We start from the raw sequence: 26001 nt of genomic DNA on the forward strand, positions 1-26001 counted from the left end.
CTAATGGGTACGTGACATCCTCCTTCTCTCCCATAAAAGGGACTTCAAAATCTGGTGACAATGGGGGAGGGGTGAGGAGGGAGAAGAGAAATGTGTGGGCAGGGGGCTGCTAGGGAAGACTGAGGTAGGGGGAACAGGACTGCAGGCTCATCCATTTGACAGTCTCCTACCTTCTTTCCCAAACCACCTCTGGCTGAACCTCTGGCCCAACCTCTCAGCCTGACAGAGGCTTGGAGCCCCAAGTGCCTGGACAGGGTCAGTGGGAGAAAAGGAGAGATGAGAGCACACTTAGTACTAGAGTTGAAGGAGTTAAGGACCCTCCCTCACCCAGACACCCACCCCTTCGCTCCCGAAACCATAATTCGCCAAGGAAGGAACCAAGAATTGACGGAGGAGCTGGGGAGTTGGGGGTGGGGTGAGGTGGGGGCGAGATTACTATGGCCCAATCTTGCCCAGAGCTTGTCCTCGGTGGGAGGACGAACACCCGGGTCTAAGAACCTGCAAGAGCCCAGCTCCGGCGCCTGCTTTCTCCGAGCCTCCCGCGTGGCCCTGCAGCGTCCGCGCGGCCCTTGCCCTCGCTCAAGTTGTCCACAGCGCCGGGAGTGGAGGCGGCCAAGAGACCCCTGGAGCCTGGGGGAGGCGGCGGGCCCGGGGGCGCTGGGGGCCCTCCGTCTGCGCCCAGCCGCCGCCCGCTCTACCGAACCTCCTACCCCGCCCCCACTCACCCGGCTCAGCCCCTAGGAGAGACGCGCAGGAAGCGTGTTGCTTCGCCCAGCCGATCTGCTGAAGTTGAGAGGAGTTGGTGGCTGCCTCCGGCCGGCCGGACTTTGCGAGCAGCCAGGAGGGGAGACGCCGCCGCTGCCGCGGAGCCTTCGGGGCTGCCTCCCTCCAGTTTAGCCCGCAGCGCGGGTGGAGAGGGGCGGGGAGGGGGTCGGGTGCGCGAGAAGAACTTGAAACTGTGTGAAGGAATCCGAAGCAGATGAGAAGGGAGGAAAATAAAACAAAGTGGAGACTGCAGAAAAGACTCAACCGTAGTTGATTGTATCGGCTGACGCTCCAGCAGAGGGGCTGGGTTGGGTTTTTTTTTTTTCCTCCCATTCTCTCTCTCTCTCTCTCTCTCTCTTTTAAAGCTACACCAGCTCTCTCTTTCTCTACTATCTCTGTATCACCAAACCCTTGCTGGCTCTTATGGGCATGAAACACTCCTCCCGCTGCCTGCTCCTAAGGAGGAAAATGGCGGAGAACGCTGCCGAGAACACCGAGGTAAGGAGGCGAGAGGGCCGGGGCTCTCGGCGACCCCGGCAGCCCACCCCGGACCACCGCGCCGCCGCCGCTGTCGCTGCCGCCGCCGCCGCCGCCGCTGCTCTGCACCTAGTGCCAAACTTTCCCCGGCTCCATCCCGCTTGCTTCTGCCGGCCGTGTGTGTGTGTGTGTGTGTGTGTGTGTGTGTGTGTGTGTGTGGTGGGAGAAAGACAGTGCATGTCTCAGGTCCCCTCCCTCTTGAAAATGCAAAAGAGTAGCTCTCACCCCATCTCCCTCTCCTGCCACCCGCTGCTCGCTTCTCTTTCCCCAAGTCCCAAACCCTGGGCAGCAGCGCTCCTCTGCCCTCTCCTCTGGGCTGCATTAGGGGTCCAGAGTCCCGGCTTTGTGCAAAGCTGGGATGGGTGATCCTGGGGCCACGTTTGCTCCCTGCAGTGCCTTGACCATCTCCAGCCGCTGCCTCAGCTTTACCCTTCAAGCTCGAATCAGTCCCCAGCTCTCGGTCCCCGCAGCACCGCGGAGAGCTCCGGGCCGTTGGGTGGGGCGGGGGGGCAAACCGAGCAAACCGAGCCGGTGGTGGGACGTGGGCACCACCAACAGACCCACCCGCCCAGATCCGGGCCGGGGAGAGGTCTGCAGTCCTCGAACGTTTGAGCCGCCTCGGGGGCGCTAAACCCGGGTAGGAAGCGCTGGCCCAGGCCACCTTCAGAACCAGGGACAGCGCCCGCTCCTGCCGCAGCCGAGCCCGCGCGGGGTGGGGGCTGCGCGCCGTGGGCTGCAGAGAGAAATCGGTCTGCAGCCACTCGTCCCGCAGCAGCTTTGGAGGAGGTCGCTCTAGCTCCGCAAATTGCGCTCTGCCCCCCGCCTTTGGCAGCCCGATAGCTGCCCTTTCTCTGCTCTCAGTTGGCCCTGAGCCTCAAAGAGCCCTGCTGGGTTTTGGGTCCCACTGGAGGCTGTGTTCCCTGGCCTCTCACTGACCCTGCTGTCGATACAACTGGACTAGTCCGTTGGCTCTAGGCACCTGTAGTCACGAAGGGGATCAGCGTGGGCAGCCCCCTTACCTTCCTGGAGAAACGGTGCGCCGAGGTGGGGGCGGAGTGGGGTATGTGTGTGAAGATCATCCCTTACTCGGTGGCAGGAAAAAGACAGAGAGCAAACTCCCGGGCTCTATTAATAGCCGGGTGTCTGGTGGGGCTGCCGTACATTTCACATATGGTTACCCATATGCAGCGTGGGGCGGGGATGGAGGTGTGGCGCGGGAATTGTCCCTCTGTCTTGCTGGAATGCAAAAAGGTGCAGAGACCCTTCCGATCTTCCTCAGTAAGGTCTTAACTGCAGCTAACCCTTACACCACAGCATAGGCAGCAAAGCTTTTAAAATCTCCATTCTCTGAGACCCCAGAAGCAGAATGCATCTGGCAATTGTTGATTTCGAAAACCAAACAGGCTCTGGGGCTTGAAAACAGTAGGGCATTCAGTAGCTAATGCTGTCTCCTTGAGTTAGGGCAAAGCCAGCGTGGCCCCTCAACACTTCCTCTCCCCCAGCCAGCAAAGGCGCCTAGCCTCACAACAGAGAGCTAGCCTTACCAATCCCCTCGCACTACTCCCTCTGATCGCCCACCCCTGGAAGACGTTGCTAAAAATAGCTCAGAGTCAAGGCTGCACTTCTGTAAAGTGTTGGACCAGTGGGCACGTTAACAGTCCCTGCAGCCAGGTGGCTGGAGCGCTGGAAGCAAGAAACAGCTTTCTCCTGCTCTTCCCTGCCCCCCTCTCGGTTTCTAAAAAAAAAGTTTTCACGGGTCTTTAAGACCCCCACACCCCCGGGTGTTGCGCGGGGTCCGGGTGCAGACCCCTGCCAGACTCCGCAGTGTGCGGTAGCGGCTGCTGAGCTCCCCACCTTGGCCAGGGTTAAAGGCGTCCAGAGCAGGCAGAGCGACGCGCGCCAGGCTATTTTTACTTGCTTCCCCCGCGGCTCCAAGCTCCCCCTTCTCAGCAGTTGCACATGCCAGCTCTGCTCAAGGCATCAATGAAAACAGCAGTGAGCTCCTGCGAGGAAAAAAAAATAAAACACATCGCATGCCTGGCACAAAGGTGGGGGTGGGGAGGGACAAACCCAGCTGGGGCTCTTTGGAGAGGAGTGAGTCTGGGGGTTCAGTTCTTAGCAACTTCCCTTGAGAAGGAGAGGATTCAGACTTGGTCAAACGTGCCCAACGGAGGCATCCAGGCGCGTGACAATCACTTGGTTTTCCTCCAGGAACTGGCTGTTTTTGGAATACACCAGGACTAGAGCAGTACTTCCAAAAGTGGAGGTATTATGGGTTTGCCCGCATTATGGTGAGAGAGAGAGAGAGAAAAAGAGAGAGGCAAAGACACCTGTGTGTGTGTGTTTGTGTGTGTGTGTGGTGATGGTGGTAGTGGTCCTTGTTGCTAATTCAACGTCTTTATCAGACACTGACTCTGTACCAGGAATAATTAGGTACTCTGGATTGAAAGATGGAGGCAACCAGACCCCCACCCATAAGGAGCTCACAGTCCGGTGGACCACAGGGCCCAATAATTCAGTTAATTCTGTAGCACCTTTTCCCACTTTTTGTTAGTGTTGTTTGCAAGCACTTTATCTCATTTCCTCTTATAATAATCCTGTGAGGTAAGCAAAGGTTAATATTGATTTCATATCCCTATTTTATAAGTGAGGACACTGGGGTCGCAAGGTCAGTTTCTGAAAGTCACCTGATGGGCTGGGACAGCCCTGGGACACAGACTGCCACCACTTCTGATTCATTACCCTTTGCCCTACACTTGCTACTTTCAAAAAGATGTCATGTGTGAATAGAAGTGGGTGAGGAGTGGGGAGGACAGAGATACTTTGGAAGGAAGAGATGCAGTTTTGGGGGTAGGCAAAGATGATGGGAGAAGGTGTTTTTTTCCCACAGGTGAAGATAGGGAAAGACATTCTAATTGTCAGGCAGGAGGGAGAAACTGAAGAATAAGGCTACTTATACTGTGAGCAAAGCTTTCCTCGTTAAGTGAAGTTCAGAGCTGGGGCAGTGGGAACATCAAGGGCGTGGGCTTGGTGGGCACAGTATGTTCTGGGTGGCCCTGAGTGCACTCTTTAACTACTTTGACTTCAGTCCCCTTATGTGTTCACTTGAACTGTTTTCCCTTATGGTACAGAGTAGGCATAGGATATAAGGAAATACTCCAACAGCCCCTGGCACAGGGTACACATGAAGCAATGTTAGCTCCATTTACACTTTATTGGGTTCCTTGATATGCTTTTCCTCCTCAGCTAAAGGCATTATCACCTCTGCACCCCACACATCATCAGAAACTTTCTGATATGGCCTTCTGAAGGGTCTACAAAGCCTCTAGTCTGACTGCTCTGTCCTACACAGCTCACTATCAGTGCCCAAGGCAGGTCATCTTCACTTTGCCCTCACCACGGCAGTAGCCTCTCAACCGCAGATTCTTTTCTCTAATCCTGCCTCATTATCACTGCTCAATGGGTTTTCCGAAGCACAAATCTGCTCATGATCACAGATCTCTTTGAAAACTTACCACGTTGCCCTACTGCGTACAGGATACAAGATAAAGCCCAGTTTTCCTAGAATAGTGTATAAAGTCCTTTAGTACCTGCCCAGTGCAATTCTCTGTTTAGGCCACTTCCTGCCTGAATGCTTTTGTGCATACTTGTCGCTCTCCCTGGGTTGCTCTTTCCCCTTCTTCTCTGGGAAAAAAAAAAAAATCTCCCTGAACCTGCAACACTCAACTCAAAGGTCATTTCCCCTGGGCACCCTTCCCAGGTCTCCCCTTATGGGGAGTGAATACTCATTCTTCTTCTGTGTTAACACATGTCTCATTTTTCCTATTATAAGCTGATTGGCTTTTTATATGTCTACTTCTTCAGTTAGATAATGAACTTTTTTTGGGGGGTATACCCTGTTCCTAACACTGTGCCTGACACACAGAAAATAATAAATGTTGATAAATGTTGACTGAACTGATTCATATGATTATACACAAGCAAGCTCATGAGCCTTCTGGGTTTTAGTCATTCATGACTTCCTGAAAATTGGGCTTTCTATTTCCCACCCCTCTGCTGCACTTTTGCTATTGTGGACCTTTAAAACTCAAAATGAGTAAAGATTCTGGGAATCAAGTTGCTGCAGAAACTCAAAACATGGGTACATTTTGGTTATTCATGTACCTATTCAATATTCTGTAATTACTGAGTCTTACTATGGGGTGTTCATCTGAATAGCAGATAAATGGATTAATCACAATGCCCAATTACGAACCATGGGGGGATAATGGACTTTTTTGAGGTGCTGCTTGCTTTACTGATTCTTGGTGAAAGCCTGATGCATTATTTAAGGTGATGACTCCCTGATTGGGGTTTTAGCACCTCAGAGGAGAGCCCCCAGGGGTGAGAAAAGAGTTTTAACAAAGGAGCCATTTTGGAGACTGTTTTTTAAAAATGTTCTATTGACTTATTGACCGAGGGAGAGAGGATAATTACGGGTCGGGAAAAATCCTACAATGGGACAATGGGATTAGGAAATACTCATAGAGTATTTTCAATACTCTTTTGGCTGTTGGAGTATTTCCAGTACTCATAGAGTGCTGCTCTATGAGTTATGGGGAGCACTGAGCTGACTTCTGACATGGTGTATGTTGGTGGCTCTGGCTAATGGGTTCCTTTCCTCAGGAAGTCCTTTTCAACTGGAGTGTGTGGTTCTCTAGTACAAAGGTCAGTGAATTGAGGAGAAAGAGGACAAAAGAAGGAAGTATTTCTTTGAGGATGGTCTGCATCCCTGTCTCTTTCCAAAGAGTATGGGAGCTAATGAACTATCTCAGCTCTAAAGTCAGACTGCTTGGTTTAAAACCCAGCTCAGAACTCAGTAGGTGTGTTGTTAGGTTGAATATAACTTAACCTCTCTGGGCCTCATGAAATTGTTGTGATTATTAAATCAATTAATTCATGCAAAGGGTTTAGAATATGGTGAGTGCTCCATGAGTGTTTATGATTATTATTCCGCTAGCTTTTGGGAGTCTTGCTGAAAAAGTGCAAACCGGATAAGCTCTCCCACATTCTTGTTTCTCCAGCTGAAATGATCCATAAATGATAATCCACATCTATTTTTCCTCCCTCAGCAAAAACTGATTTCAATCCTTAGGTGAGCTCAGGAGAATTAAGAAGATACCCACATTTTATCCCCCCTGGGAAATTCGGCTCTTCAGAGTCCTAAATTGGCTTTTGGCTGTCAAGGAGGGTGAAACACAACACTCTCGTCTCCAATTCAGGAGTGGGTTTCATTTCCTCTTCTTTGCTAACTGCAATGTGAAATGATTATCACATACCAGTGTGGAACGTGCAAAAATCTATAAAAACAGTCCTTACACCTTGGAGTCGACTGTGCCAGCAGGGGAAAAGTAGGCAGCATGACAACGTGTGAACTGCCAAGGTAACTGGAAGCCGGATTGTGTTGTGTGACGTGCAGGCATTATTGTACCATTGTGAACTGACTTAGTGAAAACACAGAGAGAACACAGGCAGATAGGGACCTCCAAAAGGTCACTCTGCCCATGTTCCCGCTGCTGAACACACTTACTTCACCCAGGACACCAAGCTGGTTGCTTGGTCTCTCACTGAAAAGCTCAGGAGAAGGTGATTTCCCCAAACTTCTTACGGCTCTCGTATCCCAGTAGGAAGTTCTTCTGGAAGTAGAGCTCAATCTCTTCTATTATAAAGCCAGTCACCTTTGTTTATATTATTCCAAAAGGAGATAAAAATTGTCTGGTTGCCTTTGCATTTGGGGCTGCATTAGGACTGTTTCACCCTCATTGCTGGCTTATGTTCCAATGTATTCCAACCCCTGTGTCTCTGATATTCTGACATTAGCCTTCTCCTGTGAATAACTAGGAGAGGATTGTTTTAGAAGATTTGCCTTTCCTGTGTTATCCAGCCCATTGGATATTTCACACATCAAATGGCTTTTCTACTTCACTTATTATTAGAATTCCCTCAAGCGTCACAGCTTTCCCCAGATTTGTAATGGATGACCAGTAAGCAAAGAGCTCTTTTAAAAATGTAATTTAATGAGAGCAAACAGCTGATGTGCACATTTTCATAAAGTCATAGAATCTTAGAGCTGGTTGGAAACTCAAATCATTTAAACTAAGAGATGGAAAATCTTGCCCAATATCCCAGAGCTCTTCAGTGCTGGTGTTGAGACCATGTTTACTGCTAGGTCGTTGCCATTTATACATTGGCATTTATACAGTGGCTTTGGTCCTTTAAATATAGCATCTGATTTACTGTTCTTATTTTTTTGTGCTGATTTTGTAGTATGTCCTGACACATAATATCAAAAACCAGAGTTTCTGTACATATAATCTGGGAACTGTGTATAATGAGATCACAGTCCTTTTCACATACATTTAAAATGCTTTGGCGCATATCATCCTGTTCAATGTGTGCCATCATACATTATGTACACACACACATGCATTATATAATGTATGGCAGACATACATACATAACACTATGATTGCATATTATGCTCATTAAACAGATGAAGAAGCCAAAGCATAGCAGGATAGTGTTACTTGCCCAAGATCCAACAAGTAGTAAGTGATAGAACCTGGGATTCAAACTCTTCTAGCCACCAAGACCTGTACTTTTTCCAGTCTACCAAGCTATGGAGGCATCTGAGAGACCGGAGTAGAAACTTAAAATATGAAGAAAAAGAATGGAGAAATTAAGAGGAGAAATGAGGAATGGTGGATTTGGAAGAAATGGAAAACAAGATATCAGTCCCTTCCTTTTTCTGGGCTTTCTTTACCTGCCTCCCCCACCACCCTGACACCCTCCTTTTCACAGTCATCAATGCTATGCCCTGTGGGTGGCAGGGACCTGATATGACTTGTGGCTGGGACAATCCTCGTTCCACACCGCCTACTCATGTAAGATATCCTTATGCCTGGAGTCCTTGATGGTGGGCTAGGGGAGAAACTCTCATCTAAAACAGTATGCGTCTTTTGGGGGGTGAAATGAATAGCAAAGACTTCAGCACAGGAACTTTGGGTTTTAAATGTATCTTTGCTTTTATCACCTATGTTTGTTTTCTAGGGCTCCTGTAAGGAAGGAATGCAAACTGGCTGGCTTAAAACACCAGTAATTTATTCTCTCACAGTTCTGAAGGCCAGAAGTCTGAAGTCCAGGTGCCAGCAGGGTTGGCTTCTTATGGAGGTCCTCAGGGGGAATATGTTTCTCCCTTCTTTCCTAGCTTCTAGTTGCTGCCAGCTGTGCACACTATTCCTTGGCTTGTCAACACATTGCTGCAACCTCTGCCTTCATCCTCACATGGCCTTTTCCCCCATGTGTGTGTCTATATTTCTTCTTCATAAGCACACCAGTTATACTGGATTAGAGCCCAACCTAATCTAGTATGACCTCATCTTAACTTAATTACAACTGCAAAGAACTTACTTCCACATAGGTTCATATTCATAGGTAACAGGGATTAGGACTTCAGCACATTTTGGGGGAGGGGGACATGATTCAACTTGATTCAACCCACAACATCATCCAACATAGTGTCCACATATATTAGGTCTGAGTTGAAAATGGCAGACGAATGACTGAATGAATACATAAATAGGCTTCAGAATAGTTGCAAAGTTGATGAAGGTAGTCTCTCTCCTTCAAGTCTCTTTCCTTCTGCTCACTCAGCTGTCCACCTTGCCCACTGGCTTCTCAGTGTCTTGATCGGGCCTTCCTTCCTAGTGCAGTAGAAATAATTATAACAAGAGCTGCCATTTTATGGGGGCACCTGGGTGACTCAGTCGTTAAGCGTCTGCCTTCAGCTCAGGTCATGATCCCAGAGTCCTGGGATGGAGCCCCGCATTGGGCTCCCTGCTCAGCGGGAAACCTGCTTCTTCCTCTCCCACTCCCCCTGCTTGTGTTCCCTCTCTCGCTGTCTCTCTCTGTCAAATAAATAAATAAAATCTTTTAAAAAAAGAAAAGAGCTGCCATTTTAATGTCCATATTGTGCGTCGGGCACAGTGTTAAGCGCTTTGTAAGCATCGCCTTATTTAATTTACGCAAGATTACAATGCAGCTCTTTCTATTTCTATCTTGCAGTTGAAGAAGTGGGAACTCGCAGTGGTTGATTATAGAGCTAGAAAGTAGCCAAGGTGGCGTATTCTCAGAACTGGAATGTGCTTTCCTGTTGACTTGGGCCTCTCTCCTGTTTTTATCTACATCCCTAACTTTGAGCTTATTCTCATCTTTGCCCCACAGCAGCTCCCACTTGCTGAAAGCTTCAGGGGATTTGGGAAGGAACTGATATGCTGCTATGCATATTATAGAAAGGACCTATGGAGAATTGGAGCCCGTCACTCTGTAGCAAGCTCCATGTATCAGATCCCCTCATCCTCCTAGGAAGTTTGCTTTGTCATTGCCAAAGGAATTATTTCGGTGGTATGATTGTGAGCCCATTACTAGCTTCTCTGAGGGGCAATTCTGGAGGGCAGAAGGGATAAGGATTTTCTTGGCACCTTCCAAAGAGTTAAACCATGTGGGCTGCTGACTTCTTGCCCGAGGCGCTGTTGTGTGAGGTTAAGTGTGCAGCCCCTGGGACTGGCACGCCTGGGGTTGGATCTCAGCTTACCAGCCTGCGCAAGTTACTATCCTCATCTGTGCCTTGGCTTCATCATCTATGATATGGTAACAGCACTTTATCCCATTGAGTTATTATGGGGATTAAACGAGTTATTTCACATAAAGCACACTCCTGGCATATGGTAAATGCTCAAAACAGATTAGCTATTATTTGTAATCTGGGCTTATCCAGTGCTGCCCCAAAAGGGGCAGCGGATGAATAAAGGGCCTTTACCACTGATGTTATTAGGCCAGTTTTGACAGAGCTGGAGCAGAGCAGTCAAGGGAGGGCATCTTTGATTCAGGTCATTCAACAACTGAATCACTGATTCAGCCAGAGCCATGAAGACAGCTGAAAGACAAAGCTCTTTAGCACCCTAGGGGCCCGGGGACCCCCATGTGAAGTGCTTCAGTCACAGGAGGGACGAGGTTCTCTGCGACCCACAGGCTGGCCTACCCCACTCCCAGTTCTCGGAAGCAGGTGTTCAGCAACACTTAAAGAATGATATGGAAACCTCACCGAGTACTTACAGATGTGAAGGAAATGGGAGATCAGGAGAGTTTCAATCATGCCCAGTTGCAGAGCTTTTGAGGGAAGGCCCAATACCCCAGATTTGTCTGCGCCCTTCGTAAGCCTTGCTGCTAGAAAAGAGCAATTCCTTCTTGATTACTGGATTGATAGATAACTTTCCCCCATGTTCCTACTGAGAGAAACTGAGGCACAGGAGAAGGGAAGAGAGAGGACAGAGATATTGCCCAGGTTCATGTAGCAAATCAGATGTTTGATGACTGAGTTAAACTCCCTGTCTTTTCTGCCATAAATCTAGCAGAATATATTCATTGCGTGTGAGGTCTGACCTGAGGGAGGTTCAGCTAAGACAGAACCGGGCTAATGCCAGTATAAAGGGAAGGGCCATTAGCAGACTCATCAATTAGGGCCCTATTTGTAGCTCTATTGTGAAAGGTAATCTCTTTGGCCAAAGTAAAGTACAGTGGTGGCCTTTGAAGGCTGGGCCTGCTAGAAAATGGAAGGCTGCAATTCCCACAGATGCCTTAAATTCAAGGGCTTCATCTGCCCCTGACAAGCAGTCATGACAGCTGCTCTCTAAGGGGGCTCCATCAGACAGTCCCACAAAAATGATTACAGTCCATCAGAAGTATAGACAGGATCCTAATTAAGGAATGCTCTCTACTTATATGCATTTGGTCAACTCTTGCCTCCAGGTACATAGTAGGATAATGATGAATATTTATTGAATGAATAAAGGTAATAAACCTGTAAATCACACATATGCCACACCAGCTTCTTTTTGTTAAAATCTCTTTCTATTCGCCTTCTCCAGAATTCAAGTTGTTCCAGAGTGGGACAGGGGAGCGTTTTGGAGTCAGGTTTGAGTCCCATCTTCATCCCTTCAGGATTATAAAACCCATCTTACAGGGTAGCCATGAGGATTAAATCTGCATGGAATAAGACATAAAGAAGAATCTTGATCAATGTTTTCTTTTTTTTTTTTTCCTCCTGTTTTAACTGTTTATGTGCCCAGCTTTTGTTTTGTTTTTAGGGGAAAATCCGTAGTTCAAAGTGGGAACAGTCACTTCTAATGTTCAGTTTGAGTGGATATAAATGACCTAATCCAGACTGGAGGGCGTGTAGGTGTTTTTACGTGCAGGGATGTTTGCATACGCCTGAGTCTGTAGGTCCATCATTCAGAAGCACATGCTCGTGCACCTACATAGTTACCCTCTGTGGTTTGCAATTTGTAGTAGGAGATACACATTCAATTACCAGCTTGGAGCTTCTGAGCTCGACCCGGGGTTTGATGAGCCGACACGGGGGAGTGTGTCATATGTGGGACCCATGCTGGGGTGAGGTCGAGTGTGGGAATCTGAGGGAGAGTCTTATAGAGACCGATCTGAATTGCAGAGGGTCAGGAAGTTTATGCAGCCCTAACTTTGCTGATGGGTAACATTTATTGTGCAACTCAGGCGCTGTGGTTTTCCTCTGGGCTGGGTTCTGCGTCACCTTCTTTTCTAACTACCCACCCAGGCCATCTTATCCCCTCTTTTGGCTTCATTAGTAGTTTATATGCTGATGATTCCCAGACTCCAAGCTGCAGCCCAGATATCTCCTCTGAGCTTGGACCCGCATAGCTGACTGTCTACAGGACATCCCTACTCAGATGTCTCTTCCCACCAACTTGCCTCTCCTCCTGCTGATCCTCATCCTGCGTAGTATTAATTCACCAGTCGTAAGCCCTGAATCTCGTACCTCCCTTGTCCACAGTGAGCAATGATTCCATATTCCACAGGTTTGTCTCTTTGTCCTGAACTTACCCTCCTGTTTCTGGTCCCACTTCTGTAATCCTGGTTCATGGCTCCCCATCTCTTGCCTGGATCTCTGCAGTGACCTCCTGGACACTGTTCCCACATCCTCCCTTTCCTTGCCTAAATTTATTTCCTAGCAGCATGAATGTGTGTTCTAACACGGAAATATGATTATACTTCTCACCGAAGTTACCCTTCGGTGACTTTTCCCTTATCATTAGGAGAAAGGTCTCCTCCTTGGCACAGCTCATAGAACTCTACATGGTCATGCCCCTGAGTACCTTTCCACCTTCTTTTCCTTCATTTCTTATAAGTCCTTTCTGCGCACTCCAGCTATCCTCAACTGCTTCCCTCTCTTTTCTGGGTACCTACTACTCTTCCTTCAGGTCTCTGCTTACATAGCACCACTTCCTGGAAGCCCTCTCTGATACTACCCCCTATTCCAAGTCTGGCTTAGTTCTCCTTCCCATGTGATCCCATAGTACCCGTGCATTCTCTGTCATAGCACATATCACACTGTACTTGCTAATTTCCTTGTCTATAAGTCCACCATAAATTTTGTGAGAGTGGGGACTCTGTGCTGTTCACCATTGAATCCCAGCACCCACTACAGTGTCTAGTACCTATTAGATTTTTAAAACTGTTTGTTCAACGAATGATCATTGCTACACGCAACTTTCTTCTACGGAAAATGTTCTATGGATGCTAGTGTTTAAATGGATATCTATCTATTGGTCCCTTCCTAATACACTGGTCTCAACTATGTCACACAGGATCTCACTATAACAAGAAATCCTCCTGACCCAAAGCCATGCTGTAGTTAAGCTGTCCCCGTTAGAGGTTTCAGTAGCATAGAAAAAGTTGTTGATGGACAAAGCTAGAATTGCAGGAAGAAGCTTTAGAGTCAAGGCAAACTGCGTAAGAGGAGATTTTTCAATAAACAAGGGTATAAGTTTAATATCTCCCCAAACAGGCAAGGTGTAAGTTCCAGAAAGGGTGGGGGTCAGGGTTTTGCCTGGGCGATTGGGAATTCCCTGCACTTCAGCTATGTGGCAGGATACAGCAGAGAGATCACAGAGGCTCCCCTGAAAAACCTTGCTTGAGGCAGAGGAGTTTGGGGGTTTGGATCAGACAGTATATTTTTTTCCCAGGATCACTGGCTGATGTGAGCAGGAGACCTAGTGGGCGATGTCCCTGCATAAGGGAATCTGAACTGCCTTGAGGCTCTGGCTCCTAACTGCAGGCTCCTGTTCTGGGGCTTAGCTGCTCTGGAGAGTGGACACGACTCCTGTCCCCAGCTTTGCCCAGGCTCCTTTATTCAGGGTTATATTAGTCCAACACTGCTATTCATTCCTCTGTTTATAAGGTTGAAAATAAGATGCTCTGTATTCCAGGATGTGAAGAGAACCAAATCAATGGCTTGGGCTGCCAGTACTGCAGGGTCCTGGGACTTTGTCCACAAGGTCAGATCTGGTGGCTTTTCTTGGAGGCTTCACAGAAGCTCTGCCAAGCCTGCACCCACCTACTTTTCTTCTTCCAGCTCTGCTTCAGCATCAAAGATCCACAGTCTTAGAGCTCTTGAGATCCATCCCCTCACCCTTGGAGTGTACTCCACATGATCCAGTCAAGACAGCCAGGCCGTGTCCTAAGAGTAAGGAGGAACTGCTTCAACTTGCCTTGATTATTTGCTCCAGTTCCTCAGGCCCTCAGCTGATACTAGGTAGTGTAGAAAGAGTTGAGAACCAACAGGCAGAACCCATGATCCTGACTCTGTTTTCATCTGCCTTCTATGACTCTTAGCTACCAAATGAAAAATGGATGAGTTGATCCTAATCTATCCTACTTGACAGGGGTGCCTCTGAACTAAAAGAGGCCAGGGGAATAAGGCCATTTGGGAAAGGGAGGAGGTATTGTGCAAGACTCAAACTTTGTTGTGATTCACTTGCTATCTCAAGTGCCTCCCAGTGCAGCGTTATGCCAATTTCCCCTTATTGAGTTGTCAGTGGAGTTGGAGACAAGCTCATCGCCATCCTCCACATGGCTTCCCCTTCCAGACATGCCCACGTGTGCTAAATTCGTGCTGTGCAAAATGGGAGATGTTTTCCCCCTCGGTGGCAAATGGCATAGAAAGTGGAGGTTTGGGGAAAAGCAAAAAGATGCTGTCAATCTGGGCTTTGGCTTAGTGAGGAGCAGACCTCTTTTAGGGTCCTGATTTGAACAAACTGTGTAAGGGTAGGCAGCTTGCAGGCAACTATTTATCTGGGAAAGAGTGAATCTTCTACAGAAACCTCTGCCTTCATTTTTGCTTTCCACCTGCTGGCTCAGTCTCCTCTGTTCTCTCTCATTTCCCAGGCATGTGCTTCTAGGCTTCTAAAAGAAATGGCTCTTTCTTTTTCAGGCAGGAGAGACTATGAAGGGCTTACCATTCAGGTGGCAGGGGAAGACAGCCTCAGCTTCTTGGTTCTGGGCTCCGTGGGCCTGGATGTTGGAAAGAATCCAGTCTCTGGCAGCAGCTCCTTTAATACCCACTCAACCAGGCAACTGATGTATAACCTTACTTGGTGTCACACGTCTAGCCTATTCTGAATGTGTGCAGAGCTAAAGGAAAAGAAGGGGACTATTTGAGCTTCAAATTTCTTAAAGGCATACTTCTTTGTCTTCCCCAGTGTGCAGTGTGAGACTATCATTTTTAAAGTGCTGGGACCAGGTTTATCTCCCAGATACAGACCCAAACCAGGATGTCATACTCCTTTGGGTACCATGGCTGGTGCCAGAAGCTGAGATTCATACTGGGGGCCTGCAGAAGGGGTGATCCTATGTTACCCTCCTCTGACATGACCTCTCCGCCAACCTTGGAGACCCCTCTTTGTTACCCACTGTTATGGACTCTCATTGCACGTGACCAACCTATGACATTAGACACTGTTGGTCATTGGGTTTTTCTTGATAGCCTCTGCTCTTTGGTGTCCTAAGCCCTACTTTCTCCTGCCTCTCCCACATCTCTGACTTCTCTCTCAATTTCTCACGTGGGTTCTTCTTCCTTTCACCTCTTAGTGATGCTATCTCCAGCTTACTGTCCCTGGATAATCTCATCCTTTTCCAAATCTTGTGACATCCAGACCCTGGCTGGCTTTCTCTTCCTCAGTGTTCTGCAGGCATTTCAGTCTCAACATGACCCAAACTGAGCTCCTTATCCTTCCTCTGAACTTGCTCATCTGTGTCTCCCCTTGTATACCTGTCTTCATGAAGGGCATTGCCATTCTCTCCTTCATTCTAGTCAGAAATTGGGAATGATATAAGAGGCTTCTCTTATTCTCACCTCCCCTACCCAATCCCAGATAATATATAACAAAATCTTTTTAACTCTATGTTTAATTCTACTTTGTTAACATCTCCTTTACCTTATCCATACTGCCTTAGATTAGACCCTCATTATCTCTTGTCTGAGCCACTGTAACTGGCTTCCTTCTTCCCAGCTTCTGCTCTTGCTCTTTGCCAGTCCATTGGCTACACCAAAGCACGATGCCTGTGTTACAGAAGGACTCAGTGAATGTTCGTGGAATGAATGAATGAGTGAATGAGTCATGGGTAGAGATTGCCTACTCAGAGGAGCAATGAAAGGTGATTGTTCTGCAGCTGGTTGCCTTTGTGAGTTAACGTTAGGGATCACCATTCTCTATCTTATTTGGTCTTGATGGTGATGGTTGGGTATTAAATAATTTTAGGATGAGGTCTTAGGGATTTGGGAGACCTTGCTTGCTATGGGACAGGTCTTTTCTGAGGCTGTCCTTGACCCTGAGAGTATTGCAAAATAAAGAATCAGGGAGTTTGAGGTTCTCAGTTGCTCTGCATTTACTATGTAGCATTATTCTTTGGGATGGAGAAGAACAAAGATTATGATAGAGAGTGAATCTGAAGAAGGAGCTGAATCCATAAGGAAGTATCCTGGTAGTTCCTTACGTGAAACATTGTTCAACACCCCCAGCATCACCCAATTCCCTCAAAAAGTTCTAATGTGAGCTTCCATGGCCTCTTTCTTCCTCTTNCCCTTGTGACAGAATGGTTTTATCCCGGAGGTGCTGGAAGCCTTTTGCCAGCTCTCTGACTCGTAAACCAAATCTAGTTTGAGCCTATTTAACAGATAATTCCCATTTAAGTTTCCCTTGTATTTCAGCTTTCATAGGGATTTTACATTTAGGTTGAGTAGCTGGCTAGGTGACCCTAGTAAGTCCCTCAGGCTATTTGGCCTGAGTTAATAACATCTTACATGCAGCCAGGGGACAGGACTTCATGACTCGTTGAGGTCCCTTGCAGGTTTCCATCTGTTAATTTTACTTTTCCAGCTGCAGGTTTTAGTGAATATAATTGTGCTCTATACTTGTATGTGCTATCTTCTCTTTCCATGGTAATCTTCCTGTGATGTCTTCTATACTTTGTTGTGCCCTGATCTTTTTGAAGAGCTGGCTACTTGCTTCTAGGTCACTTCGCCTTTAGTGTCAGGAAAATGCATCACTTCAGTCCCTTTCAAGGGTTCTGGAGATGAGAACCAGGATATGAGAAAAGAAAGCACCAAAAGTTACCAGTCTTAGGAAAATATTTAGTAGCAACTATTTTAATTCAGTCAATCGCTTCAGCAGATCCATTCCCTACAGTATATTGTTTTGCAGTAGTTTGTTCTGTCCAATTTTAGATAATGAATAATCACAATTATATCAGGTATTGCTCTAGTGGTTTCCTCCAAGGAGCCTAGGGTGACTTAGAACATCTTGGAATTCTTTTCCAGCCCCCACATCTGAAGGATAAGGCAGAGCCAGGTGGAAAATGAGGGCAGGAGTGAGAGTGACTCTTTTTCAGATGGGGAGGCTCTGAAGAGAGGTGCTTTGTTAAGGTCAGAGAGTTAGTTTCAAGGCCAGAGCCAGGCTCTAGGTACTGATGGTCTTGTGCATCAGGTTACTGTGTTTATTTTCCAAGCTCTGCTAAATTCATCCTGTCTTTTCTGCTTACTGCAACGTAGTCTCTTATCCCCTACAGAAAGCCAAAGAGTTCAGTTTTCTCCATGCTTGGTGCCTAGTTAGCTCAGTGTCAGAGCCCTGGCTAGGAATCGAACCTGGATCTTCTGGCTCAACTTGCCAGGAGGGCCAGTGACCAGACTGACGTTGGGGTGTGGCTTGCATTCTAGGCTGCAGGATGTGGTCTGAATCCATTAGCTCTTTCAGTGGAGATCACCAATATGAGTTGGATTAGGGGTCAACCTGCCTCAAGGTGGGGGTGTAGACCAAAGATGTCTGGAGGCCTTTTTCTAAGTGTACTGGTATCTCACATTTGTTCCTCCAGTTTGCTCTCCATCCTTCTTCACCCTGATTTGTGCCCTGTGACTAAATTATAATGGATTGTATCAATAAGCTCCCTTTCCCAGCTCCCCCAGGCCTCTGGCTGGTAGAGTTCCACCAGAGAGGAGCAGAGCAGATCAGAGAAGGGAGGGGAGTGAAGTTAGAGTAGTTATTCTTCCAGCTCCTTCCCTATGGGGTCACTGTCTACTCTTTTTCAAAACTGAAGCTTTCATGTAGACCTCTCCATATAGGCATCACCATCTTTGGGTTCCAGTAGCTTCTCTCCTCTTGCCTCCTTACAGCTAGAGGTCATCACACAGCTCCTGTGTTACCAGTCCTATGGTACTGCCACTGTAGCTTCCACTGAGCTACTTTTACAAACAGAAATGCTTGATGGCATTCATTGAGTACTTTCTACACTCTAAGCACCTTTCGAAGCTCTTTACATGGACTATTGAATTTAATTCTTAAATGATCTTCTGAGTAGATACTAATAATGTCCCCAGTTTACAAAGGAAGGAACTGAGACAGAAGAGTTTAGTAAATTTCATAAGGTCACATAACTAGTACGTGCTGGACCCTGGTTCCAAACATGTATAGTCATATACCAGAGCCCAAATTCCCACTGGTTACCAATGTGGTCCCTGGACCAACCAAATCAGCATCATCAGGGAACTTGTTAGAAATGCAAATTCTCAACCCTACTTCAGACCTACTGAATCAGAGATTCTAGGGGTGGGTCCTGCAATCTATTCTTCGGGTGATTCTGATGCCCACTCACGTTTGAGAACCACTGCTCTGCACTGAACCTGCACATGGGGTACATGTATCTAAACACTCATCACTTTCTTTGAGAGCAATTCACTCTCTCTGTACCCTGAGATTTATGTGGTTGAACTAACATGGCCAACTTCCATTCTCTAGCCTATCCTAGGCTGCCTTAAATACCATGCATTTCCCTTGGTTTTGGCAGTTTCTATCTTCTGTATTTTGGTTATTCTGATCAGCCAGAAGCTCAGGTTCCCCTCATGGTTGGCTTCTCAGGGCTGTGTACCTTTTTGCTCTGGCTTTGTCTTTCAGGGCTGTGTACCTTTTTGCTCTGGCTTTGTCTTTCAATGACCTTCTCCTTTTTCCAAGCCTCAGCTCTCTAGTTGTGAAAACAACAGTGATAAATAATGGGAAGACATGAACCAAACCTGCTGATAGTTTCTTTCTTTTAGCCTCATAGAGGCCAGCATTTAAAAATCAAGACATTTCTAATCAGAAGATAATGTCATGGGACACTGGCCACCTCTTAGAGAAGGTGCCCATCCTCTCCCTGCCATAGTCCACTGCTTACCCGTGGTGGGTGTCATCACCTATATTCACACACTCCACTAGTTCATGTCACCACCTTGGTCCCCTTGGACATGCCTTTCTATCCTTGGGCTCCATTGTATTGAATCTAGTCCCTTCTCTTTCTATAGATGGGAATCCAAGGCCAGAGAGGGTAAAGGCTGACTCAAGGATGCACAGTGAGTTAGTGGCAAGCTGGTACCAGAAATAAGAGCTGTTGGATCTAAGCATGGCCCTAAGTGGGATGACTTCAAATGGAAAATGTTTTGGGCAGGGGCTGTCTTTGCTGGCCCCATAGCTCAGGATCTTGACCTTGGAGCAACACTGCCTCTCCTAAGTCTGTGTTAAAATTTGGGAGGCAGCTTCCTTTGGGCTTGATTCCATGTTCTTTAAATTTCTAACACAATGACCTGAAATAAGAATTATAGATTCTTTCTTCAGAAGATGGGTATCAAGGTCATGTGAAAATAGTGAAAGTGCACTTAGCATAGTACCTGGTTAACATGGTAGCTGTTGTTTTGTTTGTGGTGGTGAGTGTTGATCAGGATTGCTACATGCTCACCTGTTTTGAGTGAATTCAGAAAAGAAGACCTGGTTTGTGTGTCAAAGTTAAGCCCAAAGAGATCTGAGGCCACATATGGGCCCCTTTCACCTGGGAGGACACCTAGGGAACGGAAGGGGAAACTGGACTCAGAAATCCTGCCTACAGCCAACTCTGACAGCATGGAAGTCCTGACTTCTGTCATTTACTGACATCAGGGACCTAGGGGGAAGACACTTAAATTCCAAGCCTTAGTCTTCTCTCCAGGGACATTTGTCCACCCATCCACCCATTTATCCATTTAATTAGTTGTTCCTCCAACAAGCATTTACTGAGAATGAACTACATGCCAGCCCCATGTCATGCATTGTGATAAGCCCTGGGGATGCAACCAAGTAAGAAACAGTCCTTGCTTTTGAGGAGTCAAACAAGATACCAGCCATTACAAGGGAATTGTGGAGACTGACGGAGGGGTGCCAAGGGAGCATCGATAGAAGGATGCTGTTGGGGACGCGTGGATGGTTCAGTCGGTTAAAGCATCTTCCTTCAGCTCAGGTCATGATGCCAGGGTCCTGGGATTGAGTCCTGCATCAGGGTCCCTGCTCAGTGGGAATCCTTCTTCTCCCTCTGCCTGCTGCTCCCCCTGCTTGTGCTCTCTCTCTCTCTCTCTGTCTCTCGAAGAAATAAATGAATAAAATCTTTAAAAGAAAAAAAAGGAAGGGTGCTGTTGGGGGAAAAAGGACAAGACTTGTAATTTAAAACAAGACTTCACCATTTGCTAAAAACTGCAATGCAGGAAAAAGAGGCAAGTTATGCCCCCTGAAGGCTGTATGCTTCAATTCCCTCTGTTCCTTAACATTTCTTAACACCATAGGCTTTCTTTTATACACAGATGAAGCCTAAGCCTTCTCCTCACTTGTCTTGCAGTTAGGCAGGAGAGGAATTTCATGACATTCACGAGGGGAAGGGACTATGGCACTCTTGGAGGGGGAAATCCCATGATTCTTTTTTTTTTAATTTTATTTATTTATGTGAGAGAGAGACAGAGAGACCATGAGTGGGGGGAGGGATAGAGAGAGAGGGAGAGGGAGAGGGAGAAGCACACTTCTCGCTGAGTGGGGAGCTCTCCAGGGGGCTCGATCCCAAGACCCTGAGATCATCACCTGAGCTAAAGTCAGAAGTTTAACTGACTGAACCACCCAGGTGCCCCAATTCCATGACTCTTAATACGAGATCTTGGGACCCTCTGATTAGTAACCTTAAAACGCTGTCCTTAAAAGGAATCTTGTAAAGCATTGACCTGTCATTCTGTGGAGATTTATCTTTCTCTGATAGGCAGATTGCATGTTCTGTGACCAATTTCTTTAGGACGGAGTTTAATGTGGTGGGGAAGGTGATCAAAGAAGACTTGCTATAGGGAATGATATCTGAGTCTCCTTGAAGGCTTATTGCAGTTGTCCAGGTGTGGGTCGGGCAGATATGTGACAGTAGACAGGGAGGAGCTAGTGATTCTAGGCAGAAGAATAGCAGGTACCAAGGCCAGGAGGCCTGGGCACAATGCATCAGGGGACACAGAGAAGGGCAGTAGGACTGGAGCAGCATTTGAGGAGGAACCTGAGGAGTAGACATGGCTCAAATCATGGCGGAGAGTAGAGAACTGTAATTCTTGGTAACAAATTTGGACTTTACCTGTAAGGACTGGTAACACCAGCTTCTGCTTAGGCCTCATGAACAGAGTGTTTGCTAACAGCTAACCCAGTTTTCCTGGGCTCTGGAATGCTTGGCCTCCTTCGAGATAAAGCAGGGCAGAACAGGACATTCATGTGGGGGAACATCTGAGAGCCAGCACAGAGTGGGGTCAGAGTCAAACATGGACAGGTGGCAAAATGTGCCCTGGGGGCTCTCTGGGATGGAGCTGCCTGGTGTGGGGTGAGAGTGGGCCTGCAGGACTGACTTCCAACTGCTCCATCACAGCTATTCAGCCCTTTTCTTTGCATAGCTCCCCCCAGACACCTTGTCAAGGGAATCATTCATTTATTTGCTCATTCATTTATGCTTTCAATGAATATTTATTGAACACTCACTCGGTGTCAGGCACAGTCTGGTGCCTGCATTTATAGAGCTTTCATTGTATGGGGAAGACAGACATAAAACAAATATCCAAACTATTATTGGCACCAGTAAAAATGAAGGAGGTAAAGGAATAGGATGGAGGTGGGGTGTTTGCAAAAAGGGTAACCTGGAGAGGCCACTCTGCAAAAGTGAGATTCGAATAAAGACCTAAATGAAGCGAATGAGGGAACCATTCAAATATATGGACAAAGCAGCTGTGCGAAGTTCCTAGGTGGGGGCAATTTTGGGTGTATGAGCAGTAGAATGAAGTCCAAGCTGACAGAGAAGAAATAGCAGGAGGGTGTTGGAGAAGTTGCAGGTCTTTATAGGTAGAAAGGGGATGCAAAATTTGGGGATAAAAGCTTAGAACCCAGAACACTGAGGGGATGTCAGTTGGACTCTGGGCCTTCCTACTTTTCCTTCAGCACATGGCCTTCCTTTGCTTCTAGATACTACCTTTCCCAGGCTCCAGGACCCATAGGTGTTCCTTGGGCAAATGGTCTCTCCATCCTGTGCTCTTTCTCTTTCCTATCATTATTCCTTTTTCCTGCTTCAACTTTATTAGTAATGAAGGTGCCATTTTGTTCTGCTTTCTCTCAATTTTTTTCTTGTTCTTCTTTTTTATCAAGTATAGTTGACATACAACATAGTAATTCAACAAGTCTGTACATCATACTATGCTCACAAGTGTAGTTAGCATGTATCATCATACAACACTATTGACTATATTCCTTTTGCTGTTCCTTTCATCCCCCTAACTTATTCATTCCACAACTGGAAGCCTGTACGTCCCACTCTCCTTCACCCGTTTTGTCTATTCCCCCACTCCCCTCCCCTCTGGCAACTATCAGTTTGTTCTCTGTGTTTATAAGTCTGTTTCTGCCTCTGTCTGTTTGTTCACTTATTGTTTTTTTTTTATTCCACATATAAAGGAAATGACATAGTATTTCTCTTTCTCTACCTGACTTATTTTACGTAGCATAACGCCCTCTGGTCCATCCACATTGTCTCCGATGGCAAGATCTCATTCCTTTTTATGGATGAGCTATATTCCATTGTGTGTGTGTGTATATATATATATATACCATATGATATTCATATTCATTAATCTGGGGATGGACACTTGGGTTTCTTCCATAGTTTGGCTATTGTAAATAATGCTGCAATAAACATAAGGGTGCATGTATCTTTTCAAATTAGTGTTTTTGTTTTCTTTGGGTAAATAACTGGTAGTGGAATTGCTGGATCATTTCATATTTCTATTTTTAATTTTGAGAAGCTTCTGCGCTGTTTTCCCCAATACTTCTTCCAATTTGCATCCCCACCAGCAGTGCATGAGGATTCCCTTTTCTCCACATCCTCATCCACACTTGTTATTTCTTATCTTTTTTATACTAACCATTCTGACAGGTGTAAGCTGGTACCTTATGTGGTTTTGATTTACATTTCCCTGATGATTAATGATGTTGAACATCTTTTCATGTGTCTATTGGCCATCTGGATGTCTTCTTTAGAAAAATGTCTATTCAGGTCCTCTGCCCGTTTTTAAATTGGATTACTTGGGTTTTTTTTTGTTTTGTTTTGGTGTTAGTTGTACAAGTTCTTTATATATTTTGGATATTAACTCCTTATTATCTGTATCATTTGTAAATATATTCTCCCATGCAGTAGGTTGCCTTTCCATTTTGTTGATGGTTTTCCTTCACCATGCAAAGACTTTTTATTTTGGTATGATCTTACTAGTTTATTTTTGCTTTTGTTTCCTTTGCCTGAAAAGACATATGCAGTAAAATGTTGCTAAGGTTGATATCAAAGATACTGTTTATATTTTCTTGTAGGAGTTTTATAATTTCAGGTCTCACATTTAGGTCTTTAATCCATTTTGAGTTTATTTTTGTGTATGATGCAAGAAAGTAGTCCAGTTTCATTCTTTTGCATGTAGCTGACCAGTTTTCCCAGCACCATTTCCTGAAGGGACTGTCTTTTCCTCATTGTATATTCTTACTTCCTCTGTTGTAGATTAATTGACCATAAAAGCATGGGTTTATTTCTGGGCCCTTTGTTCTATTTCATTGATCTATGTGTCTATTTTTTGTGTCATGCCATACTGTTTTGATTATTATATCTTTGTCTTTCCCATCATTATTAAAATGTACTTTCTTCCTCCTTCCAGGAATGAAGAGACGTGATGAGTGAGTTTACACTAAGATGTTAATTTAGACAAGTAAATGCTTTATGTGTCATATTAAACCCAATAGCACATAACATAAAACTTACTATCTTAACATTTTTAAATGTACAGCCCAGTAGTATTAAGTACATTCACATTGTTGTGCAAACGACACTACCATTCATCTCTGGAACTCTTTCATCTTGCAAAACTGACTCTATACCCATTACACAATAACTCACCATGTTCCCCTCCCCCTCCAGACCCTGGCAACCGCCATTCTACTTTCCGTCTCTGTGATTTTGACTACTCTAAGTACCACCCTACTCTAAGTATGGGTGGAATGATACAGTATTTGTCTTTTTTGCGACTGACTTCTTTCATTTAGCATAAAATCCTCAAGTTCATCCAGCTATAGTAAGTCAGCATTTCCTTTCTTTTTAAGACTGAATAATATTCCATTTTATGTATAGATCACATTTTGCTTATCCATTCATTCATTGATGGACACTTGGGTTGCTCCTACATTTTAGCTTTATGAATAATGGTTGTACAAATATCTGTTCAAGACTCCATTTTCAATTCTTTTGACTATATACCTGGAAGTGGAGTTGCTGGATCATATGGTAATTCTATTTTTAATTCTTTGAGGAAATGCCATATTCTTTTCTATAGTGGCTACATCATTTTACATTCCCACTAACGGTGCACAAGGGTTCCAATTTCTCCACATTCTTGCCAACTTTTGTTATTTTCTTTTTCTTTCCTTCTTTTTAAAAAATATTAGCCATCCTAATGAATATGAGGTAGTATCTCATTGTACTTTCAATTTCTATTTCATTAATAATTGGTTCTATTTGGTTTTGCTTCATATATTTTGCATATCTTTTATTAGATGAATATGCATTTGAAATTATGTTCTCTTCATGAATTGATCTTAATCATTATGAAAATATCCTCTTTTTCCTGATATTGGCTCTTATATCTATTTTGTCTTATATTAATATAGCTACTTTAGCTTTCCTTTCATTAGAGTTAACACAGTATACCATTTTTATTTATTTTCTTTTTCTTTTTTAAATTTTTTATTATGTTATGTTAGTCACCATACAATACATCATTGGTTTTTGATGTAGTGTTCCATGATTCATTGCTTATATATAACACCCACTGCCCCATGCAGTATGTGCCCTCCTTAGTACCCATCACTGGCCTAACCCAGTCCCCCCCCCTCCTCCCCTCTGAAACCCTCAGTTTGTTTACCAGACTATGGACTCTAGTATACCATTTTTCATCCTTTTACTTTTTTATGCTAAAAGAAGTTTCAAATAGGGTGGCATATGGCTGTGTTTCAATCTAATATGACAACCTTTGCTTTTTAATTGGGGTGTTTAGATCATTTATATTTAATGTAATTATTGATGCTATTGGGTTCAAATCTACCATCTTGCTATTTGTTTCCATATCATTTATCTGTACTTTGTTACCTTCACCCTTTTTTTCAACTTTTTTTTGGGGGGGTAATACATGAGTGTTTTTAATAATTTCATTTTATACCCTTTCCTGATTTATTGTCTATAACATTTTGTGCTTTTATAAAGTGGCTGCTTTAGACTTTGTAGTATATATATTTAATTTATCACAGTCTATCTTCAAGTAAAATTACAGTACCTCACATATATTATAAAATCTTATAAGAGTATAATTCCATTTTCTCCTTCTGGCCTTTGTGTTACTGCTACTATACATTTTATTTCTATACATGTTATAAATACCATAAGACATTGTTTGTTTGGTTTTTTTTTTTGAAGACATTTAAATAATAAGAAAAACTTTTTTTTAATATTTACCCATTTGCAGAGCACTTCATTCTTGACATAGATCCAAATTTCTATCTGATGTCATTTTCCTCCTGCCCACAGAATGTCCCTTAACATTTCTTATAGTGTGGGCCTGAGGATGATGAAATCTTTCAGCTTTTGTAAGACTTAAAAAGTTTTTATGTTGCCTTTGTTTATTTATTTATTTGAAAGAGTGAGCGAGAGAGAGAGAGAGACAGAGAGAGAGAGCATGACCCAGGGGAGGGTAAGGGAGAAGCAAACTCCCTTGCTGAGCAGAGAGCCCAACATGGGGCTTGATCCCAGGACCCTGAGACCATGACCTGAGCTGAAGGCAGATGCTTAACCAACTGAGCCACCCAGGCACCCCATATGTTGCCTTTATTTTTAAAGATATTTCATTGGGTATAAAATTATAAGTTGAGA

General features: G+C 45.2%; 1 protein-coding gene across 1 annotated transcript in view; it reads left to right on the forward strand.

Annotated features, from left to right (window-relative positions):
- The first annotated feature begins 1188 nt into the window (after positions 1 to 1188).
- The window catches only part of PRMT8 (protein arginine methyltransferase 8), a 91120-nt gene continuing 66307 nt past the window's right edge, over positions 1189 to 26001 (forward strand). Inside the window, exon 1 of the mRNA XM_040642050.1 lies at positions 1189 to 1263. Coding sequence (XP_040497984.1) covers positions 1189 to 1263 — 75 coding nt within the window. The remainder of the gene's footprint in view (positions 1264 to 26001) is intronic.

This window comes from Ursus maritimus, unplaced genomic scaffold (genome assembly GCF_017311325.1).
Source record: "Ursus maritimus isolate PB19 unplaced genomic scaffold, ASM1731132v1 scaffold_26, whole genome shotgun sequence".
Taxonomy (NCBI): Eukaryota; Metazoa; Chordata; class Mammalia; order Carnivora; family Ursidae; genus Ursus; species Ursus maritimus.